This window comes from Alternaria dauci, chromosome 7, assembly GCF_042100115.1.
Source record: "Alternaria dauci strain A2016 chromosome 7, whole genome shotgun sequence".
Classification (NCBI taxonomy): Eukaryota; Fungi; Ascomycota; class Dothideomycetes; order Pleosporales; family Pleosporaceae; genus Alternaria; species Alternaria dauci.
This window is the reverse complement of record NC_091278.1, coordinates 632,030-652,686: the sequence shown is the minus strand read 5'-3', so window position 1 is coordinate 652,686 and position 20,657 is coordinate 632,030. Positions and strand designations below refer to the sequence as shown.

At 52.8% G+C, this 20,657-nt stretch overlaps 8 protein-coding genes across 8 annotated transcripts; 4 read left to right on the top strand and 4 right to left on the bottom strand.

Moving 5' to 3' along the window:
- Positions 1-110: 110 nt before the first annotated feature.
- Positions 111-2,486, top strand: ACET3X_007389 (uncharacterized protein; the record flags this gene model as incomplete). Its single annotated transcript, XM_069453529.1, has 4 exons — positions 111-321; positions 372-781; positions 840-1,403; positions 1,455-2,486. The coding sequence occupies 4 exons, from the start codon at positions 111-113 to the stop codon at positions 2,484-2,486; spliced, it is 2,217 nt and encodes a 738-aa protein (XP_069304552.1).
- A 338-nt stretch (positions 2,487-2,824) lies between these two features.
- ACET3X_007388 (uncharacterized protein) lies at positions 2,825-5,504 on the bottom strand (the record flags this gene model as incomplete). The annotated part of the gene is made up of 5 exons (XM_069453528.1): positions 2,825-3,626; positions 3,688-3,851; positions 3,900-4,682; positions 4,728-5,147; positions 5,205-5,504. The coding sequence occupies 5 exons, from the start codon at positions 5,502-5,504 to the stop codon at positions 2,825-2,827; spliced, it is 2,469 nt and encodes an 822-aa protein (XP_069304551.1).
- Positions 5,505-6,360: 856 nt separating this feature from the next.
- On the bottom strand, positions 6,361-8,114 carry ACET3X_007387 (uncharacterized protein; the record flags this gene model as incomplete). Its single annotated transcript, XM_069453527.1, has 2 exons — positions 6,361-7,870; positions 7,921-8,114. 2 exons carry the CDS (start codon positions 8,112-8,114, stop codon positions 6,361-6,363), a joined length of 1,704 nt encoding a protein of 567 aa, XP_069304550.1.
- Positions 8,115-8,516: 402 nt separating this feature from the next.
- On the top strand, positions 8,517-10,529 carry ACET3X_007386 (uncharacterized protein). Its single transcript, XM_069453526.1, has one exon. The coding sequence runs from the start codon at positions 8,699-8,701 to the stop codon at positions 10,448-10,450; it is 1,752 nt and encodes a 583-aa protein (XP_069304549.1). The 5' UTR covers positions 8,517-8,698; the 3' UTR covers positions 10,451-10,529.
- Positions 10,530-13,374: 2,845 nt separating this feature from the next.
- ACET3X_007385 (uncharacterized protein) lies at positions 13,375-16,077 on the top strand (the record flags this gene model as incomplete). Its single annotated transcript, XM_069453525.1, has 1 exon — positions 13,375-16,077. One exon carries the CDS (start codon positions 13,375-13,377, stop codon positions 16,075-16,077), a length of 2,703 nt encoding a protein of 900 aa, XP_069304548.1.
- Positions 16,078-17,417: 1,340 nt separating this feature from the next.
- On the top strand, positions 17,418-17,921 carry ACET3X_007384 (uncharacterized protein; the record flags this gene model as incomplete). The annotated part of the gene is made up of 3 exons (XM_069453524.1): positions 17,418-17,498; positions 17,549-17,660; positions 17,719-17,921. 3 exons carry the CDS (start codon positions 17,418-17,420, stop codon positions 17,919-17,921), a joined length of 396 nt encoding a protein of 131 aa, XP_069304547.1.
- Positions 17,922-18,211: 290 nt separating this feature from the next.
- ACET3X_007383 (uncharacterized protein) lies at positions 18,212-19,129 on the bottom strand (the record flags this gene model as incomplete). The annotated part of the gene is made up of 1 exon (XM_069453523.1): positions 18,212-19,129. The coding sequence occupies one exon, from the start codon at positions 19,127-19,129 to the stop codon at positions 18,212-18,214; it is 918 nt and encodes a 305-aa protein (XP_069304546.1).
- Positions 19,130-19,614: 485 nt separating this feature from the next.
- Positions 19,615-20,637, bottom strand: ACET3X_007382 (uncharacterized protein; the record flags this gene model as incomplete). Its single annotated transcript, XM_069453522.1, has 4 exons — positions 19,615-20,205; positions 20,261-20,464; positions 20,529-20,546; positions 20,593-20,637. 4 exons carry the CDS (start codon positions 20,635-20,637, stop codon positions 19,615-19,617), a joined length of 858 nt encoding a protein of 285 aa, XP_069304545.1.
- Positions 20,638-20,657: the final 20 nt, after the last annotated feature.

The following is a 20,657-nucleotide window of genomic DNA, read 5'->3' as shown; positions in this document are numbered from 1 at the left end:
ATCGCCAGAGCTTCGACGTCACGTACGGTAGGTCGCGCATTTTCTTCTCTGTAGGCGTAGACTTTTTGTTTCTCTTTTTATCGTGCCGCCTTGCATCCTCGGTCTTTACCATGAGCGTACGCGTTGTCGCGAGGATACGTCCTCTTCTGAAACAGGAGCTCGACAAAGACACCATTGTCACCGCGGAGACATTGGACGGCGACACCACCCCGGCCGTCGTGCGGATACCGAGTCCCAAGAACGAGGCCGAGTCCTTCAGCTTCCAGTTCAGCTCCGTGTACGAGCAGGACGCGACACAGCAGCAGCTTTTTGACGCCGAGAGTGAGTTCGCCATGGGACGCGTTTCGGGACTGAAGCTGACTCGAGGCTAGTCGCGCCGACGGTGAAGCATCTGTTCAATGGCTTTGACTTGTCCATCTTTGCCCATGGCTGCACCGGCACCGGCAAGACGCATACAATGCGAGGAGGCAAGTCGCTGGCCGACCGCGGTGTCATCCCAAGACTGTTGAGCTCCATCTACCGTCGATGCAAGAAGATCGAGAAGGACACGGCCGGTGCCACACAAGTCGAGGTTGCTCTCGAGTACTTTGAGATCTACTGCGATCGCGTCTACGATCTGTTCGAGCCCCCAGAGAAGCGCACCCCATCGGGTCTGCCCATCAGAGACAACCATGGCAAGACGGTCGTCGTTGGTCTTACCGAAAAGCCATGCACAACGCTCAAGGAGTTTGAGCAGCTTTACGACCAGGCCAACATGAACAGGTCGACATCTGCTACCAAGGTCAGAATCCATACGCGTCTGAGACACACGCACGAACACATTCCTAACGATACTGCAGCTCAACGCGCATTCTTCTCGATCGCATGCCGTCCTCTGCGTAAAGATCACGCAGACCACCGAAGAAACCGTTCGCGTCAGCCGAGTATCTTGCATTGATCTTGCAGGATCCGAAGACAACAGACGAACCGAAAACAACAAGGAGCGCCTGGTCGAGAGTTCGGCCATCAACAAGTCGCTATTCGTGCTTGCACAATGCGTCGAAGCCATGAACAAGAAAGCCAGCCGCATCCCATACCGCGAGTCCAAGATGACGAGAATCTTGTCCCTCGGTCAGAATAAGGGCTTAACTGTCATGATTCTGAACCTTGCTCCCACCCGCGCATACCACCTCGACACGATCAGCTCCCTGAACTTCGCTAGCCGGACTAAGAAGATTGAGGTCGCCGAGGTGGAAAACGATCCGATGTACAAGACGGTAGTCAAGCCATTGGCGACAACCACGAGCATTGGCGGAGCTGCCATGGCACGGCAACCGTTAAGGTCGCTCGCGGCCAAGGCCAATGCGAATATCCCAGACGCGGAGAAGCAGAAGAAAGGGGAAAAGCCTATCAAGGCATTCTCTGTATATTCTGATTCTCACAAAGCTGCCCCTCGTGTGACTAACCTTGCACAGAACCAAGGAGTACGGAGAACAGAGGGCTCCAAGCGAGCAGCTGAACCTAGCAACACCTTCGCGACCCGGCCGACAAAGGCATTCCGAACTGGGGATAACACCTCGCGGATACCGAGTAAAGAGCCGGCCCTGACCAAAGCTTCGATTGAAGCTCTCATCGCACAGAAAGTGGATGAGGCTCTGGCAGCCAAGGCATTGCAAGATGCTGGGACAGCTGCGCCTGCACTTTCTGCAGAGCTGCAGAAGCGGTTGGACGAGCTCGAGCACCGCATTGATGCACACGAAGAGGACGGAAAGTCGCAGGGCTTGCAGTTTCTGCTCATGGCGAAGCAACACCACATGCGTGGAGAAGATACCAGTGCACTGAGAATGTACCAACTGGCACAGCCATTCTTTCCTGGCAACGCAAAGCTAGAGTCTAAGATGAAGACGCTCGAAGACCGAATACGCGCCAAAAGGGAGGAAAGCACCAAGCATGTCTCCGCCCCCGTCCAACTCCCGTCGCATGCTGCAGCCCCTGTTACAAACGTTCTCATGGCCCCCCTCAAAGCTGAAAAGAAGACCCCGAAGCCTAAGATAGTCTACAAAGATGAATCCGAAGACGACGAAGAATTTGCTCCCCCGCCACCCTCTGACCACGAAGAATCCTACGCCTCCGACACCAGCTTCCAGTACACCAGCAAACCCAAAGCCACCCGCAAACCAAGAAAGACCACCAAGAAACTGCCCATATTCCGTGACGACGCCGCTGCTACCACTACCACCATCGATCTACCTGTCCACTCCGCCGCTCAGCAAACACCTCGTACTTCGCACCTCCTCAAAATTATCAATTCGCGAGACGTCAACCAGATCAAAGCGCTAAAGGGTGTCGGTGCAAAGAAAGCGGATAACATCGTAAACTGCCTGGTCGAAATGGACGATGCGGAAATCATGGATCTGGAATCGCTGGCTATGCTTAAAGGTGTTGGGGGCAAGACGGTGGATAACATGAGAATGGGGTTGAGCCTTAATACTAGTTACGATTTCTGAGCTTAGGCTCGCTTTTTGCTCTTTCGTTGTTACCAAGCATGGTGTTCACGGCGTTCTTTGGCAGCGCGCCTGTCGTGAGCGCAGGTTTACATTGCATAGAAATGGCGTTTTTGGGTTCGGCAGCAGAGACTGTCTTGCATAGTTTGGTTCTTAGGAACCCAGACTCTTCGTCAACGGTGTTTTCCGTCGATGATATATTATTCGCTCAGGTTGTCATAGAGGCGAGGAGGCTATAGCAAATCATTCATGCTATTATTATCATACAGCATCGTAGCCCGAATCTCAATCTCAACCCAGAAGAAAGTAATCGCACTCGTTCACCCATACTAGGGAAGCAACTAAAACGGCCAAACCCAGTCCTCAGTCTCTTTAGGATCCATGCCCTCGTGGTACGCATAGTTCTTGGCCTTGATCTGCTCATCCAGCAACTTCTCCCTCGTTGCCGCACCCTTGTTACCCAGACTGGGAATGTGGTCAAGTGCGTCAATCGCCAGACTATAGCGATCAGTACCGTTCCTGATAGCCAGCTCGAGAGGGGTGTCGATGTTGCCCTTCTCCCTGTACCCACGGACGAGCAGGTTCTGCTGGCCCTTGCGGCCATATGTCAGGCGGTGGATGAGCCAGGGGTAGGAGTGGAAGTTGAAGATACACGGTACGTTGTCGGTGAAGATGGCCTTGTACTCATGTGCCTTAAGACCGTGTGGGTGCTGGTCCTCGTCAATCAGTTTGAAGAGATCGACAACATTGACGAAGCGGATCTTGAGCTCAGGCAGATGCGTGCGCAGCAATGCTGTGGCGGCGAGGGCTTCGTGTGTGGAAACATCACCACACGATGCCATGACAATGTCAGGCTCCTGATCCTTGTCATTACTCGCCCATTCCCAGATGCCAACGCCCTTTGTGCAATGGGCAATGGCTTGCTCCATGGTGAGATATTGAAGATGCTCTTGCTTGTCGGCAACGATGACGTTGACGTAGTTTTCGCTACGGAGGCAGTGGTTCATCGTCGAAAGCAGGCAGTTGGCGTCCGGCGGCAGGTAGATACGGACAACTTCGGGACTCTTGTTGGCCACTACGTCGAGGAATCCAGGATCTTGATGTGTGAATCCGTTGTGGTCTTGTCGCCAAACGGTCGCAGTACTGAATATGGGTGTACGAAGTCAGTCTAAGTCTCACATGCATTCCGTACAGAGACACTTACAGCAGAATGTTGAGCGAAGCAATCTTCTGTCTCCACTCGACTTCGAGGCACTTCTCAATCCATTTACAGTGCTGGTTGACCATGGAGTCAATGATATGAATGAAAGGTTCGTAGCTGTTGAGCAGACCGTGTCGTCCGGAGAGGATGTAACCCTCCAACCAGCCCTGAGCAAAGTTAGTATTGTGGCATCGAAGAGGGTTCGTGTATCTTACCTCTACAGTGTGCTCAGATAGCATCTCCATAACGCGCCCGTCGAAAGCTAGATTACCACCATCCTCGTCTTCCTCAAAATACTCGCCCATCCAGACCTTCTTTCCTGCCTCGTAAACCTTGCCAAGCTTGTTGGATTCAGTCTCGTCAGGGCCAAACAGCCGGAAGTCTTTCGGGTTCTGTTTGATGATATCGCGCAAGAAGGCCGCGCAGTTGGCCATACTACCGACCTTGGCAACACCGCCCTTGGTGACATCGATAGAGTAGTCACGGAAGTCGGGTACATGGAGCTTGTGGCGGATAAGGCCACCGTTCGCGACAGGGTTAGCGCTCATCCTCCTGTTGCCAGTTGGAGCCAGTTCTCTAAGTTCAGGAACGAGCTTGCCGTTCTTGTCGAAGTGCTTCTCAGGCTCGTACGAGCGCATCCACTCTTCCAGTATCTTGAGCTGAGACTTATCCTTGAGAACATTTGTAAGGGGGACTTGATGCGCCCGCCAGAAGCCCTCCAAGAAGTGGTCTCCATCGAGCTTCCTGGGTGCTGTCCAGCCCTTGGGTGTACGGAGCACAATCATGGGCCAGCGCGGCCTAAAAGCTTTGCCCGAGTCTCTAGCCTCCTTCTGATATTCACGAATCTTTGTGACGCATCGTTCCATCGTAGCAGCCATGGCTTGGTGCATTGATGGGATATCGCTTCCCTCGACGAAGTAGGGCGTCCATCCGTAACCGATGAAGAGCGCTTCGAGCTCCTTGCGGCTCACACGAGCGAGAACCGTGGGGTTGTTGATCTGTGAAGTATTAGCCAAGTCCTTCTAAGACGTTGAGCGCCATACCTTGTAGCCATTCAGATGCAATACGGGCAAGACCGCACCATCCGTGATCGGGTTCAGAAACTTGGTTGAATGCCAGCTCGTGGCAAGAGGGCCAGTCTCAGACTCACCGTCTCCAACCATAGTCAGAGCAATCAGATCTGGGTGATCAAAGACCGTCCCGAAAGCGTGAGAGATGGAGTAACCCAGCTCACCACCCTCGTGCAAGCTACCAGGTGTTTCGGGTGTGGCATGAGATCCGATTCCGCCGGGGAAGGAGAAGGATTTGAAAAAGCGCCTCATGCCCTCCTCGTCCTCGCTCTTGTCGGGATAGACCTCGGAGTAGACACCCTCAAGGAAACTGTTTGAGAGTACAGCGGGCGCGCCATGACCAGGGCCAGAAATGAAGATGGCGTCCAGATCGTACTTCTTGATGAGACGGTTCTACGTATTACAATGTTAGCCTGTTACAATTCCAGAGCGGCATGCAATTATTCATACCATATGAATCCATGTGAAGCTCTGTCCAGCATCCGATCCCCAATGCCCTAAAAGGCGTCGCTTGAGATGGTCCAGGGTGAGTGGGTCGCGGAGAAGAGGGTTCCTCCGAAGATATATCATGCCCAAGCACATGTACAGAGAAGCGTGGAAGTAGTCGGTCATCTTTCGCACCTCATCCTCGCTGAGGGGGTGCTCGACGACTGATGACCTTGCGGGCCCGTATGGGGAGATGCTGAGATTCTCGACATCCTCGACCACTGTCTCCGGGTCTGCAGGAGCCTTCGCGATCATGGCGTCCATGATTGCAGGTTGTTTGAAAGGTCCGACCTTTCTTGCGTTCAGGTAAGGTTTCGAGTAAAGCTAGGTCCTGAGAGAAGTAGCTTGATTGCGCAGAGATACAGAAGCTCTGAAGAGTAAACGCAGGCAGGAAATATATGTAGGGATTGAGAAGTAATGGTTTCGGAGAATGCCAAAACGTAGAGGTACAGAGCCTTTAAGCAGTCGCGCGTCAGTAGTCGCGGTTGGAAGCCTGGAAGCTGGCCAGCGGCAGAGCCGGAGACGCTCTCCTGACGCATTGAGCTCTGTCATTGGTGCTCTGTACAGAATCATGCTACTGCAGCGCGATACCATCATAGCGACAAATTCCTCTTGTGGCTGTTTGTTGGTTGCGTCATGGCCTGATGGACCGAGGTGGGGTCGACCATCAGTCACGCTAGTGGGCGACGCGTTCCTGTCAATCTGCCATCCATGGCGTGACATATACCTGAGCTTACTGAGCTGGCGCCGAAGATTACCTGCATATCGAACTACCTATTTTTCCTATCGTAGGATAGGACCGGGGTGCAAGTTGGTGTGGCAGGGTTGAGGCGCCTGTCGCGAGTGTACCTTTCAGCATGTTCTCAGCAGCGGAACGCGGCGGACAAGCAAGCCTCCACTTCCCACCCATCCCTGGTTCTGGTGTCGGAACTTCATCCGAGCAGACAATGATCTGCGCAGACTTCAGTCGCAAGTTTGCGACCATAGCATCTTTTGTACAGCCTGGGCAGACCCGTGGCTTGAGGCAATGCTTCGAAACCTAATCATTGCTACAATGGAATCTTAGATCAAGTGGACAAATAACGTATCGTGTTGCTCTATGGTATCTACAGTATATCCTTCAATGCATTCCATAGTCTCCTTCCGCAGCAATTGTCCTCTGGCATTCAGCAAGGATGGCAGCCTGTCTTGCCACATCAGCAAGTCGCCCAATGACCTGCTTGTTGCCATCGACGAAACCGTATAGCGCATACGGTATATCGACTTCGTTACAGAACTCCTGAACCAATTTCCGGGTCTGTCTAAGGTTGTGACGGGGGACTCGTGGATACAGGTGGTGGATGGCCTGGAACTGGAGGCCACCATGGAAGAAGTCCAACCACTGAGGGCAATCAACATCCATCGTTGTGCGAAGCATCTTCTGAGCAAATGACTCGTGAACACCCAGATCCGCTGTACTCATAGCGAAATGGGACAGCGTGATTTGCACATGAAGAGGAGACGTAAGCGCGTGGGCAATAAGGACAAACCAGAACCGACTCCAGTTGTCAGGAATGGACTTGTACACCACCCCGTAGCCGAACCAGGTCATGAAGACTACCATGCCCACAATTTCAAAGTAGCGATGCCACCATGCAGGTCCTTTCCTGGGGCCTTTTCCAAGGAGCAGATAGGTCCAAGACAATCTATACAGGTTGAAGCGTGCGAACAGCATGATCGGGTAGTAGGTGTAGTGTTGTATCCGGACCATGAACTTTGCAAAGGCATCATATTCCATGACCCACTCATAGAAAGTCGTGTTGAGACTCTCTAGAAATCGATGCGTGATGGCGAAGAAGGGAATATACTGGATGTCGGGGTCGTGTTCGGGGTGGTTTGTAACGAAATGGTGGACGTTATGGTTGTATTTCCACCAGCAAGCGCTCAATCCGCCCACGTACGAGGCAATGAACATTGCGATTATGGAATCGGTCGTGAAGTCGTGGGTAATGCCCATGTGTCCGGCATCATGGACCGTAAACGTGAGCTGGTGCCACAGGCACGCAAGCGGGATGGCACTGGTAATATACCAACCAGATGACAACAAAAACAGGAATCCGGCCAAGAAGGACGCATAGCGTAGGCATTCGACACCGTAGTCGGCATAGTTGCAATCGTAGAGCCCTTGCTGTTTTATACGCACCTGTAGCTCGCGGTACTTTTGTGTGATGCGATCTTGGGTGGCTAGATCTAGAGACGGGTATTTGGCCTTGTCGAAGTCGAGCTCTTCCTGTGTTCGTCTATCAAGCACTGACATCCTCGGGGCAACGGCGTCTTCTAGTTCAACCGATGAGACACTGGAGCTTGAAGAAGCTCTACCAACGTCGACGCCGTTGCGCTTGCGAATGGAGGCAGAGGGTCGGTCCGCCGGTTCAAAGAGAGGGCTACTGCCGGCAGAAGAAGCCGAGCTCGCAGTCTCGTGCTCTGAAGATGAACACGACTCCATGTACTCCTCCTCGGAAAGCTTGTCCAGCTCTTCCTGCGTCCTGAACTTTCCTCCCTGTATCGGCGGTAGGAAGTTGAGCCATCGTCCTTCGAAGCGGCCGATTTGGTAGCGGTTCATGAGCTCGAGCGTTTGCGTAGAATGGAAACTAGCTATGAGTCAGCAAATAGCTGTAATGGTGGATCAAAGCAGGCTTACCGAGTGACCTCGTCTGTAGCATCTCGGCCCACCATGTGCCGGATGGCTTTGTCGCCGCCAGGGTGGTAGGGCAGCCATGCATCCACCTTCAAGACCTTGTTGTCGACGATGACAATTGAGCGGCCATTGGCAATCTGAGCTTCAATCTCGCGCCGACTAAAGACTTTGGACTTTCGGTCCGTCCGGGTGGCCATGATGCGATGCGGTGTGGTATGCGACGGGCACACAAATGGGCGTCCAGCTGCGGGTTCAAGCGACAGACGAATTCCAGGACAGACGCCGTCGGACGATAACTTTGCGGTATCTCAGAAGCAACTCAGTTTCGCAGGGCGTTGCGCCGGAGCTGGCCAGTGGAGCAGGAGAGGATGAGCTGATAAACTTCCGAAGCTGCCCTGGACCCTGCAACGCCAATGCCCCCACGTTGCCCTCACCACGTCTCCAGAGCCGCACCCAGAAACGGCGTCACATACCCCTCTAAAAACATCCCGTGGCGTCAAGTCTCCAGATGCCTAAGCAGAAGCTCACCAAAACCCACACGTGAGGCTAGAGAAATTCCAATGTCTTGGAGTGCATAAATCTGGCAGGTGCCCACTTGAGTCTGCTGTCGCCCGCTTTCTGTCGGCAAACTCCGACACTCCTTCACCCTGCTGCGCCTGACACTACATGGCCTTTTTATGCTGACTAACGTCCGTTAACTTCCAGCCTGTCTGTCCGTTCGACAGTTCTTCTCCAACAGCTTGCTCAACACAACCGCCATCGCGGAAATCAAAAGCTCACAATGACTCAAGATATCAAGGAATTGGCGAGGCAGTGGCTGGAGCTCGACCAAGACAAAACAACTACAGATGAAATCTACAAGCTGCTAGTCGATGGTGATACCGACGAGCTCGAGAAGCGCCTTCGACATCGCATCGCTTTTGGAACAGCTGGACTCAGAGGGCCCATGCAGGGCGGTTTCGCTTGCATGAACTCCCTGACGGTGATACAAGCTTCCCAAGGGCTCGCGGCCTACCTACTCAAAACCGAAGAAAACGTAAAACGAAGGGGTGTTGTCATTGGCAGAGATGCGAGGCACAATTCAGAAAAGTTCGCCAAGCTCACCGCGGCCGCTTTTGTTGCAAAAGGCATCAAGGTGTGGTGGTATGAAGAACCCAGCCATACGCCCATGGTTCCCTTTGGCGTTCGCGAACTCGAAGCCGCTGCTGGAATCATGATTACAGCCAGTCACAACCCGGCCAAAGACAACGGATACAAGGTCTACTGGTCGAATGGATGCCAGATCATTCCTCCTCACGATAGCGGAATCGCTGAATGTATCATGGAAAACCTGAAGCCTGTCACTTGGGATACGACGCTGGTAGATTCCTCGCTCCTAGTCGAAGGAAGTCTAGGACTAGTACAAGACAACTACCACAGGGCCATCCTTTGCGCTGCGCAGCCCGAGCACGTCCAAGTCAAGATGGACCCAGAGCTCAAGTTCGTGTATACGCCCATGCATGGTGTTGGACTTAGTGCCATGCAGCGATGCGCAGAGACACTTGGTGTGGCCTCTCAAATGACTGTGGTGGAAGCTCAAGCACAGCCTGACCCTGACTTTCCCACGGTAAAGTTTCCGAACCCTGAAGAAAAGGGTGCGCTCGACCTGGCAATCGAAACGGCCGACAAGTCATCCGTACGCCTTATCCTCGCTAGCGATCCTGATGCGGACCGACTCGCGGCGGCAGAGAAGGTGGGAGACAGATGGCACATCTTCAGCGGGAACCAGCTTGGAGCGCTACTCGGATCGTATCTCTTCGAACGCTACCCAGAGACAAAACCACGAGAGAAGCTCGCGATGCTGGCTTCCACTGTCAGTTCCAGGATGCTCGCCGCTTTGGCGAAGAAGGAAGGCTTCAAATTTACCGAAACTTTAACCGGATTTAAGTGGCTTGGAAATGTAGCGCGACAACTCGACAGCGAAGGCTATGACGTCGTCTACGCGTTTGAAGAAGCCTTGGGATATATGATTCCACAAACCGTACATGACAAGGACTCCATCAGCGCAGCTGCAGTCTTTCTCACTGCCGCATCGCATTGGGCTACGCAAGGTCTCACTCCATACGCCAAGCTGCTGCAGCTCTACGAGTATCTTGGCTACTTCGAAGACGCAAACACCTATCTCGTATCGCCATCGCCATCCGTGACAACGTCCGTGTTCACAGCCATCCGCGCATTGGGCAGCCCGCACCCCACTACCATCGGGTCCCGCAAGATCGTGCGCTGGCGAGATCTGACCCTAGGCTATGACTCAAAAAGCAAGGACCACAAGCCCGATCTGCCGGTAGATGTCACTAGCCAGATGATAACATGTGAGCTAGATGATGGGGCGGTATTCACAGTCAGAGGAAGCGGAACCGAGCCGAAGATTAAGCTTTATATCGAGTGTCAGGGTAAGAGCAGTCAAGAGGCGAAAAAAGGTGCTAACGAGATATTGGACGATCTTCTGCGGGAATGGTTCAAGCCTGAGCAAAACGGCTTGAGGCTTGCTTAGAGTAGGATTATGTGGGCTGGCTAGCTGCGATACTGCTCAGGATGCTGTAGCTGTGTTCATTTACAGAATTGAAAGAGGGCGCCATCGTGAGTGCAGTACATTACTGGTTGTATCCTGCGTTCAAAATCGTCCATATACACCTTTGATCTCTAGTTCAACTGTATTAGGATATCGTACCATATTGGCGCGACACTTGCCTTCACCTTCACCTTCACTTAGACTCTGTGGGCTTTAGATTCCCCCACAACTACTTCTATCTCCGATACACCATCCTACCCTCTGCTTGCCCAATCCCTCTTCTCCGACTACTTCCAATCGCGCCCAACGCCGACTATGACCATTACGCCCATCGCTAACCTTCTGGCCTCCTGGACTGACCCCAGCGAGACAGTCGACGTCGAACTGTCTGCCGCACCGCAGACGTATCAATGGACCAAAGGACAAGTCAAGGCCCAGTTCCGGTCCGATCACCAACCCCTCGTATGTTGTCCTTTTCTCCCGGCCCCCATCATCCCAACCGCTGTCCTAAGGATCAACGATTCACGTAACAACACACCCGCTCTCCGATACCACATGAACCAAGATCCGTTCTGGTTTGCGCACCGGATTCTGTTCCAAGCCCAATTCGTGTCAGCCACGCGCTTCACCACCAACGAGTGTTACTTTCTCGCAGAGGAGGGCGAGCCAACTGTCCAGGTAAACGGAAGGCCCTTGACTGAGATGGAACGCTGGCAACTCCATCATGAGCCTGCAAAGATGGATATGAAAGACTTCCAGCCCACGGAAATGAAGATGAAGAAGGGGATTGTGATGGTGATTCCGCCGTATACGGTGTACTGTTTTTTGGTGACGGAGGATTCGCTGATCACGACAGGGGGTATCCTTCCGAGGGGTCTTGAGGCTGACGATGGGACGATGAGATGACTGGCTTGTTGGAGTCTGGAGAGGAAGACTGGACGACAAACGGTGTTGATTGGTCTCTTACCTGAGCTAAGATTTCCTAATGTACAATGTTGAGCATTCCATGTATACTCGGTAATGCTCAATGTGAGTTTAACCTTGGAATACTCCCAGAACGCCTGTTGGCAGAGTGGTACATGATTGCAGATCATCTATGTCGACATCCATAACAATACCAAGATATGCGCGCGATAAGGATCCGTGATATGGTACGTAAGTGCTTCGCGGCTGCAATGAAACGGTGTGTGGCTACGCACCACATGCGCAACAAATGCAAGATCTGGGTCGCAAAACGCGAAATGCGCCCTGCCCATGACAGGATGGGACGAGCTCTCGGCGGATTCTTGTATCGCAAAGTGATGTATCATTTGGTCGACTAGCGCCCGGCTTCCCGTTCGAGACCCTGTCAGATGCATGGCAAACGCAGCGCTGACGACAACTAGTCACATACAGTTTCTGCCTTGGACAGATTTGTCGACCCCGAGGCTGATGTCTGGGTCCAAACTTGTCGCCATGCGCATCTATCATGGTCGGGGCCTGTAGGACGTGCAGATGCAATGCAGATGTGCGATGGTCCCTCCCCCTTCCCCCTTCGAGTATTGGCCAATGATGCAGCACCCCATGTGGATGAGAGAGACGCCATGTATAGGGTCGTTGCTGCCTGGACAAATGGGCTACCAGCACGTACGACTGGAGAGGTTGCGAAGAAATCGCTTTTTCGCAAATGTATCAGGGTTGTTATGGAGGGTTTACTTTTTGCTCTTTGCAGGCCGCGCATGGCGTTTATAGCCTCGCTGGATTCGATGGATGGGTAGCCAACGGCCAGGGTGTTCGGCCGGCCGCCAGCTAGACAGGGTAGTCGGAGGAATGTGCTGCCTCAGCCTATCATGTCGTCAATTTTGTATCGATAGCCCATCCCGTGCGTACCCAGACTCCGGGGAAGTGTTACAGGTGCCCGTCACTAAGCCGTTGCTGGTGGCATGCATGCGTGCTAAAGAGTCACGGCCCAAAAGTATCCACGGCCTCTCTCCCCTCTGCGTGCCCACCAGTTCTGTCGCGTCGGTCGCGTCCTTCAATCTCCGCCCTGCCCTGTATATATAAAGAGCCTTCGCATCCCCCCCGCGGCCACGACCTGGTTTGCGCACAGTGCTCGCAGAATCTTCGGTACGCGCTCGGCCCCACCATCATCATTTCCTCGACTCGTGCTAACCGGCCGAAAGCCTCGACAGGAACAGCGACATGTCTCACTCCTAGACTTTTCGCGTCCTCTGCGGGATGCTCAGCTATCAACACCAATGGCGGGCCTCGGGGACCCAAATCCAAATGTCACGCGACAAAGCAATCATGCGCTCTTACAGCCAACACCCTCGAGACGATCGCTTCCTGACGGGCCGTGCAACTATCGCGATGCGAGCGTAGGACAGTGTGGATGTGATCAATTCTGGGACAAGTTTAGTGCTGAGCTGCACGATGAGAGCGCCGAGCACCGGCCTAGCAGCGAGCGCTCAACGTGGTGTGTTTGTGGGCACCATGCGTGCTTCCATCTGAGGGCATCGCGTGCGCCAGAAAAGCCTGCGCCTTTAGTGAATGCGCCGCTTCGATCGCTTCATGCAGGAGGTGGTGAGCAGGCCCAATCGCTGCCACACGCGCCGTGCGACACAAACGCTGGCCTGCGACAGCTGGAAGACAACCCTCTGTCCGAAGTGGGTCAAGCCAGATACAATGAGCGCATGCATCAGCTGTCTAGTCCCAGTCAGCGACTCTTACAGCAGTCTACTTACTCCAACTCGTTCAGTCGCTTGATACAAAGTCAGGACACTCCCTCACAAACCAGCACGAGCGGTCTTCCTGGAATTCCTTCAGTCTGCTTGCTATCTCATGAACGGCGCCCAGTGGCTAACAACGAAGCTAGGAATGGCGCAAATCAGTCGCGCCAAACGGTGGCGGGTCTTGGTCTTTCCATGATGAACCTAGAGAGCATGGGACGGATGAATCGTCAACAGTCGCCTACACCGACTATACCCGACGACATCAACATCGTTCATACCCCGGGGAAGCCCTACAACGAGCCGAGTAACTCCCCTGACCGGGCGAACACGGTTCACAACGAAGAAAACGTTACCAGCCCATCGCGCGGCATTCTTGAGCAAGTCTTCGAGTTCAACCGTAACTTCCAGCCTGATGAGCCGGGCGATACCATACCGAATACCTACAATCCCGATGACTATATACAGAGCGCTACCGAGGTGGCTACTCCAAGTGTTGGAAATACACCAGACCTGACGGCTGCGGATCGGGCCGTACAGGATGGCAAAGACATGATTGAAGCAATGAAGCGGATAACCTCGGCCATTCAACAGCAATCCGCTGGCTCGTCAGAAGGCCAAACGTATGCCACAGTGCCCACCCAGCTCTTACCAAAGAACACTCCTGCAGCCCCACAGGAGCAGCTGCAAAGCCTCCTTCAATCGGCTCCCGCACAAGGCCTCCAGAAGCTCGTCTCCTACCTTGCTCCTCTTCACAACCTGTTAAACTCCATACCTAACGTAGCCAGCACTATGCAGGAACTCGGCAGCCGCCTAGATTTACTGGAGAACGGATCCTTCAATTATGTGCAGCCCGAAGATCTGAACCAGACCTTGGAGATGTATGAGGGTAGGCTCATTGATGTGGAGCATCGTTTGGACGAACATGAACGGATGCATCAGGCCATGGATGACCAGTCCAGCAATAATTCTTTTGGCAGAAGGCGCATAGATAACACTACGACTTCGTTCGGCTCCGCAGAGTCGACCACTTCTTCAGCCCTTATACTCAGAGCCATGGATCGCAAGGATACTGAGATGGAACTTGACAACATCAAAGAGAGATTAGATGTGCTGGAAGCCGCTGCGCCGCCCACATCGCTGCAACCTTGGGAAGTGGAAGTCGTCCTGCTACCATGGGGTCCTGACCTGAAAGGCATCTGGTTCTCACCTGAAGAACCAATGCATGATGTAACCAAAACGACACAGAATTCCGAAGAATGGACTCAAGCCCGGACGTCCAAGACTACTACCTTGCCATTTCTCGGACGAGAGACAGATTCTAGCCCCTATCCTGTGACTCGAAATTCAGATAAAGAGCCCGTGCCTGGTCAGTCTGAGAACGGATGGAGTAGCCAAGACATCAGTAACTGGGCTTCAGGGTCTACGGACGACTGGTTGTTCCCAAAGGCTTGTGGAAGTAACAATCTAGTCTACAAGCGACTCCAAAGCAGAGGTTTTGTGCGAGATGTCACATTCAGAGGCTCTAATGCCAAAGATATCCAAGAGGCTTTGTCGCATGCCTTTTCCGACGTGTTCGACTACCTGCAGTACGACGACAGCGACGAGAACCCTATGATTGCTGCGTACCCTGGTCTTCGGGCGTCGTACATACCTCTACGAAAAGTACTCAAAGAGTCGCGGCTACGATTCCTTACGCCTGCTGAGATGTCGAGTAGCGCGCTCTGGAATGCCCAGTTCCTTTCCGCAGGCGTCATGATGAGAGTCTCCGGTGGAAAGAAAAGACTGTATGTGACGGTTCGCGAAGCTTATACACAACAAGTCGACCGCAATGAGTTTGTCGTCATGGAACAGTCGTGGCCGGAACTGCGACAATTGCCTCGCTATCAACCCGAAAAAGACTCACAGATGGAAGACAACGACAAGCAATGTCAGCCTCAAGTTCCAGAGGCGGATGCAAAAGAAGCATGCTGGCAGTTTGTTGAGACGTATGATGCGCCGCCCGCCAGTGTACATTCTTCTTTTGGAAGCAACCAGTCAGTTCAGCTCTCGATGCGTCCTGCTGGGCGAAATTGGCGGAGATCAATCACCCCCAACTCGATCTTAAAGAACAAGCAGCCCCAGCCCATCTCTCCATTGAGCGAGAACCACCCGCGACGCCCACAATACTATCGCAATCGTACAGTGTCTGCTTCAGTCATCGACACCTACCCATCTCGCCTGTCAAAGCGCCGCCTCAACGCTTCTATCGCAGAACAATCATCCGCCCCACAGCCAATTTCACATACCCCTAGCTTGTCAGTGACAAGACTGAAGCGACGTCGTGTTGCGAGGTCCTCCTCCCCACGGCCTGAGACTGCGCAGGTCCCAATATGGAATACGACTCCTCGTCACTCGCGAGAACCACCCTCACCATTCTACTCATCGCAGCCTGCGCTGCCGCGATCGAACTCGGATGTCATGAGCAGACCAAGTCAGCGCTCTGCTACCGTTGCAGGAAAGTCGACTCCTTTTGCATATGCGACGCCGCACTCGGGACCCTTTGTGGGCGGCCCTGGCTTCAATGCTTACAACAATGGCGGCGACACCGAGCCCGATGACGACAACGATGCGTACGAAAACGATGACGGCGAGCAAAGCTGGCGTGGTGTCACTGACGACGACAATGACAGCGCCTCGGCGCCCGAATTCGAAATGAGCGCAAGTTCTGCAGACGGAAGTATTAACTGCTCCTCAAGCGACGACGGCGAGGATAGCAACGCGGAACAACGTGCCTTTGCACAACGTGAGCTAGCGGAGGATAGTGATGCCGAAGCACATGCGTATGCGCAACGCCAGCTAGCAGAAGAAAGCGACGAAGACGACGTTTTTGACTCTTTGCTTAGTATCATTGAGGATTGATCACTCGTGAGCATTACTCTTCCAGGGAATATGAGGGCTATTTGGGTGGAGAGCAATGCCACACATTTAAAGCATGGATTTCTGTATATTCACGTCCAGCTAAGAGCATATGAAGAGAGATGAGGCGCACATACCAAACTTGGGCGTTCTGGTTTAGACATTTTCTGTACTATACGGCTTCCTTTGTATCTAAAGCCATGTCTTCATTTCGGACCCTAGTCGGCAGGGTGTTTCTGTATACTACTAAAATTGGCATCAGGGTATGTTCATACGGTTCAGCGTTCGGTGGTATCAACCCATCTTCTCTCGTCCTTTATGGTGGCTGAGTTGGGAAACAAATATTTCATATGAACTTGTCGCAACTTCTCCTTCTTGACCTCCATTCAAATGGTGCGTCGATATATCGTACACGTAGGCACACGTACTCGCTCGTCTCCAACTACATCCTCTTCACAAGAATCGCATATATATGGCCACCCTACAGTGTCTCCCTTCTACATCATCCAAGCTCTGCTCCTCCCGCCATCTACACCAAATCTCTACCCAGAACGAGATTCAACTCAGCAAGACAATGTGCACAACCCACGAGACCCGCTACCTCCCCTGTAAACGCGAAGGCTACGGCGACTGCGCGGCCGTGAAGTTCCGTCGCTGCAAAAAGGCTGAGCAGAGCGGCGAGGACTGTGCCGTAACAACCACCAGAACCTTGTGGATTGAATACAAATGTATGGAACATGGAGGACCGGCACCGGATAAGAGAGCGCAGATGATGAGGGTGAAGGGGTTGCAGGGTAGGGAGAGACAGATTGTGGTTCAGAAGGGGGATAGGGGGAGTGAGTGGAAGGGTGCGGTTTGCGTGGTATTATGAACGGAGTTCTTTTATGGATTGAAAGCAGAGTGCATGACGAATTATAGCTTCGATGATTGCTTAGAATAAAAGGGATTCTTTCGAGAAGTAAAGGCGTGCAGAGTATCAGCCTCATTGGCGATTATCAGTGCTCGATTATTCTTACACCATGGACCTTTCTCACGTTTTCAAGGAGCGCATTCTACGATCCTACGTGAAGAAACAAGTATCCCCAAGAATAGATATGCACGTTCATGCGTATAGTAGATGTGAGTAGGTTGGGGCGGACCCGCAAAAAGTGGGGAAATCCGTCCTAATCCATACTAACCTCGGCTGGTAACCAGCTTGAAGCATGACAACGAACGACGCCCTGTAACAGCAACAACCAAAAGATTCCTCCCTCCCCTGCCCTCAGTGCCTATCTACTGTCCAGTATCATCATCAAAGAAAAATCATCATATAATCTGGCCGTAGAAGCATAACGATTGACAGAATGGCGTCGACAACCTCTCAATCACATCCTCTCTTGCAGGCTTCTTCAGCTGCCTACGCCATCTTGGCGATCGGCCACACAGTAGGCGCAGAGCTCCCTACGAGGAATAGCATACTAACACTGACTTGTAGATGAAAGGTCTCGACCAATTCAAACACCCAACAATGAACACCCTCCCGGTCATGCTCCGTGGTGCCAGTAAGATTGGTTGGTACGAAGGTAGCGGTTTCTTCCTCATGATGAGTAAGTCCTTGCATGACGATGTGTTACACGTCTTTTCGTTTACTCAAAATTTCTATAGGCATCCTCAACTACAAGTGGTCGGTTACTGGCATCTACGATGTGTACGACAAAAGCATCGCTGGCATCTTGACGGGTATGCTAGCTGCTGCCGGTGCGGCTTACTGGAAGAGCAATGATAGACCTACAGCCATTACACTGGCTGTTGTTGCAATCTTGCAGGGGCTTGGTGTAAGGAACGGCTCGTATTCGCGCTTTACCTAGAGTTCATGGCGCGCATGCAGCAAGGTCAAGGAATCCCAAGGAAATTACATTATCATTACTGCTATGCCAGGCTCACTATCGAACCAGCTATCGAAGAAACCACATCGTGAACTCGCATGTGATTAAAGAAGGAAATCATGGGTATAAAAAACCACGGTCACCCTTGCTAAGGTATGGAACCGTTAAGACCGTGAAAGCAATGTAAAGCATTACCCGTACCGTGAACGACGCCACCTTCCTTGAGCCTGTTTCATAGCCATGGACATTTCATAAGCCAAGACTCTGACGGTCTACTCGTTTGCATCTTTGCTCTTTTGAATGGTGACAGGAACGGCCCGCTTCTCGCTGCCGAGCAGGCGCTCGAGACGAGCGACATAATATTCGGCGAAAGTCTTGCTATTGTCCCTCTTCCACTCGTCGTCAGCCAGCTGCTCAAGGCGGAGACAAGTGCGATCGACAGCGTCCTCGATCTCTTCAGCCCAGTTGCTCTTTTCGGTGACGCCTTCGCTCTTTTCGCTAGCCTGGTCGCTACCTTCAATGACAGTCTTGAGCGACCCGGTGCTCGTCTTCATGAGCGTAGAGGGAAAGCAAGGGGCGACCGAGTTCGTAGGCAGGTCATCAGAGGTGAAAGACAGGTACTCCACGATGCGCGGGTTGACGGCGGGGGAGCCTAAAGCAATAGGAACTGAGCCCTTATTCACATCAATAGCATCAAGAGTCTTACGAGCTTTTCCGGAATCTTGCTTGTCCTTGCCGCTGTCACTGAGCACCTCGGAGATACTCGCGATATCGGTCTCTTCGTCTTCGGCGACGGACACATCGGGCGAGTGGTTGCTCGAGCCTACGTCTCCTTCGTGGCTACGAAGCTTGCGATCGTTGAGCTTCAGCTGCACGAGTCTATCGCCAATTACACTGAAGCCGCGACCGCGGGTCATTGGGTAGCGGTACGCCACTGAAGGAGCCGGAGAGCCGAACACAGGTGTGTTGATGGGCGGGGATGGGAAAGCTGCCTCCATGGCGGCCTCGTTGAGTGATTCCTGGATGGGGGCGAGGATCTTGGCGACAGCTGTGTAGTCCATCTCCGGGGGAGGGTCGATAGGCTCGTAGGGACTACCGACAGGCTCGGTAGCTGGCGTTGGGTTTGGCACCGACGGGCCATCGGACTGCGAGTCCAGAGAGGTGGTTTTGATTGTAGTGGTGGACGACATGGTGCAGTTGGAATCAAGAGCCGGAGTTGAAGTACAAATTGATTTGACTGTTTGGCCTTTTTAGTCCTCACAGCGGTATGCGGGCGTTGTGATAGGTCGAAGAAGTAATCCAGGCTCCTGGTTGTGAGAAGACGTTGATGATGGGGGTGCAAGCTAGCTTACTTGTACGAGCGAGTGGCGCCTGTTTATAATGTGATCGCGGTCGGTGATGGGTGGCGGTGAAATGAGATTGTGGAGAGTCGCGGAGAATTGTAGTGGGTTCGAGTGTGGGGAGCGTGAGTAGCGATTGTGGAGAAGGTGCGTGCGCCTGCCCAAAGGTGAAGAATCGGGAAGCAACAAACACATGTGAACTAACCCAAACGCGGAAGTAGCCGTGCAATTCGGATTTGTCTGTGGAGTCGAGATCTACCGGGTACAAACGGTAGATGGAGTGAAAAGTGTGGTTGAAGACCATAGATTGGAATATGACTGAATCCGCGCGTCACTTACACTCTCCGCGGCAAGTGCTCCAAGTTGGTGCTACGCACCGAGCTCATACTCCGCTGTCGAACAGCTTCGATTTCACCCGATGGCGTCCTGAACACGGAGGTGCTGGATGGCAGATCGTGTAGCGCGATGCCAGATGCGACTGCCGCCACTCCGCCAGACTCGCCAACACCCGGGTTGCTTGTTTCCTCTTTCTGCTTTGCAACATACCAAGTCGGGAGGTTGTAGTAAGCTCCGCAAACAAAGATGCCAATCCAAAGCACCAGTTCGGAGCCATAGATGACTAAGCCCAGGATATCAAGCTTTGGTTGAAAGACGACTGACACCAAAGAGAAGAGATCGCCCAGAGCATCGATGCCTACAAAGATGAAGGAAATACCTCTGACAGTACGATGGACGTAGATGTCCCAGTAGTGTCTCAAGACACCAGCAGCAAGCAGAGTAGCTGAAGCAACTGCCATAAGAATACTGGGCCAGTGGAGACCCTCTGCCTTTGCATGTTCAATAGCGAAAATGAGGCCAGCTTGAATGCCCCCCATCAGACAAGCCACAGGGATGACGACAGCGAGGGAGCGGACGACTGACCAACTCTATTGTACGTTAGCCGCCATATTCGAGAATACTCTTGGAAGAAAACTAATTGACCTTCTCGTAGTAGTAGCACTGGATCCAAGTCACTAGGCTCAAGATGGTAAGGATCTGAGGCTGGATTCGTAGCGCAATGTTGTAATCTTCTGCAATGTTATAAACTCCAAGTGGAACTCCAGCCCATGCCCAAAGCATCATCATAGTTGGCTGGAGTCCAGTAGCGTTATGTCTGCGATAGTTGATAACAATCTGGGGAATCAACTGCGTCGCGCTGTTAGTTGGGCTCCTTCGACCACGCAGGTGGTGGCTGAAAGCGTTTGTGTACCTGAATGGACCAACACACCTGTTTTTGTTAATATATCTGCTTCAAGAGTCGGGGATATACATACTGCACCGAACGTACCTAGTACATTCGCAGCTACTGGTACGTCCATGACCGATGCACGATAATCGA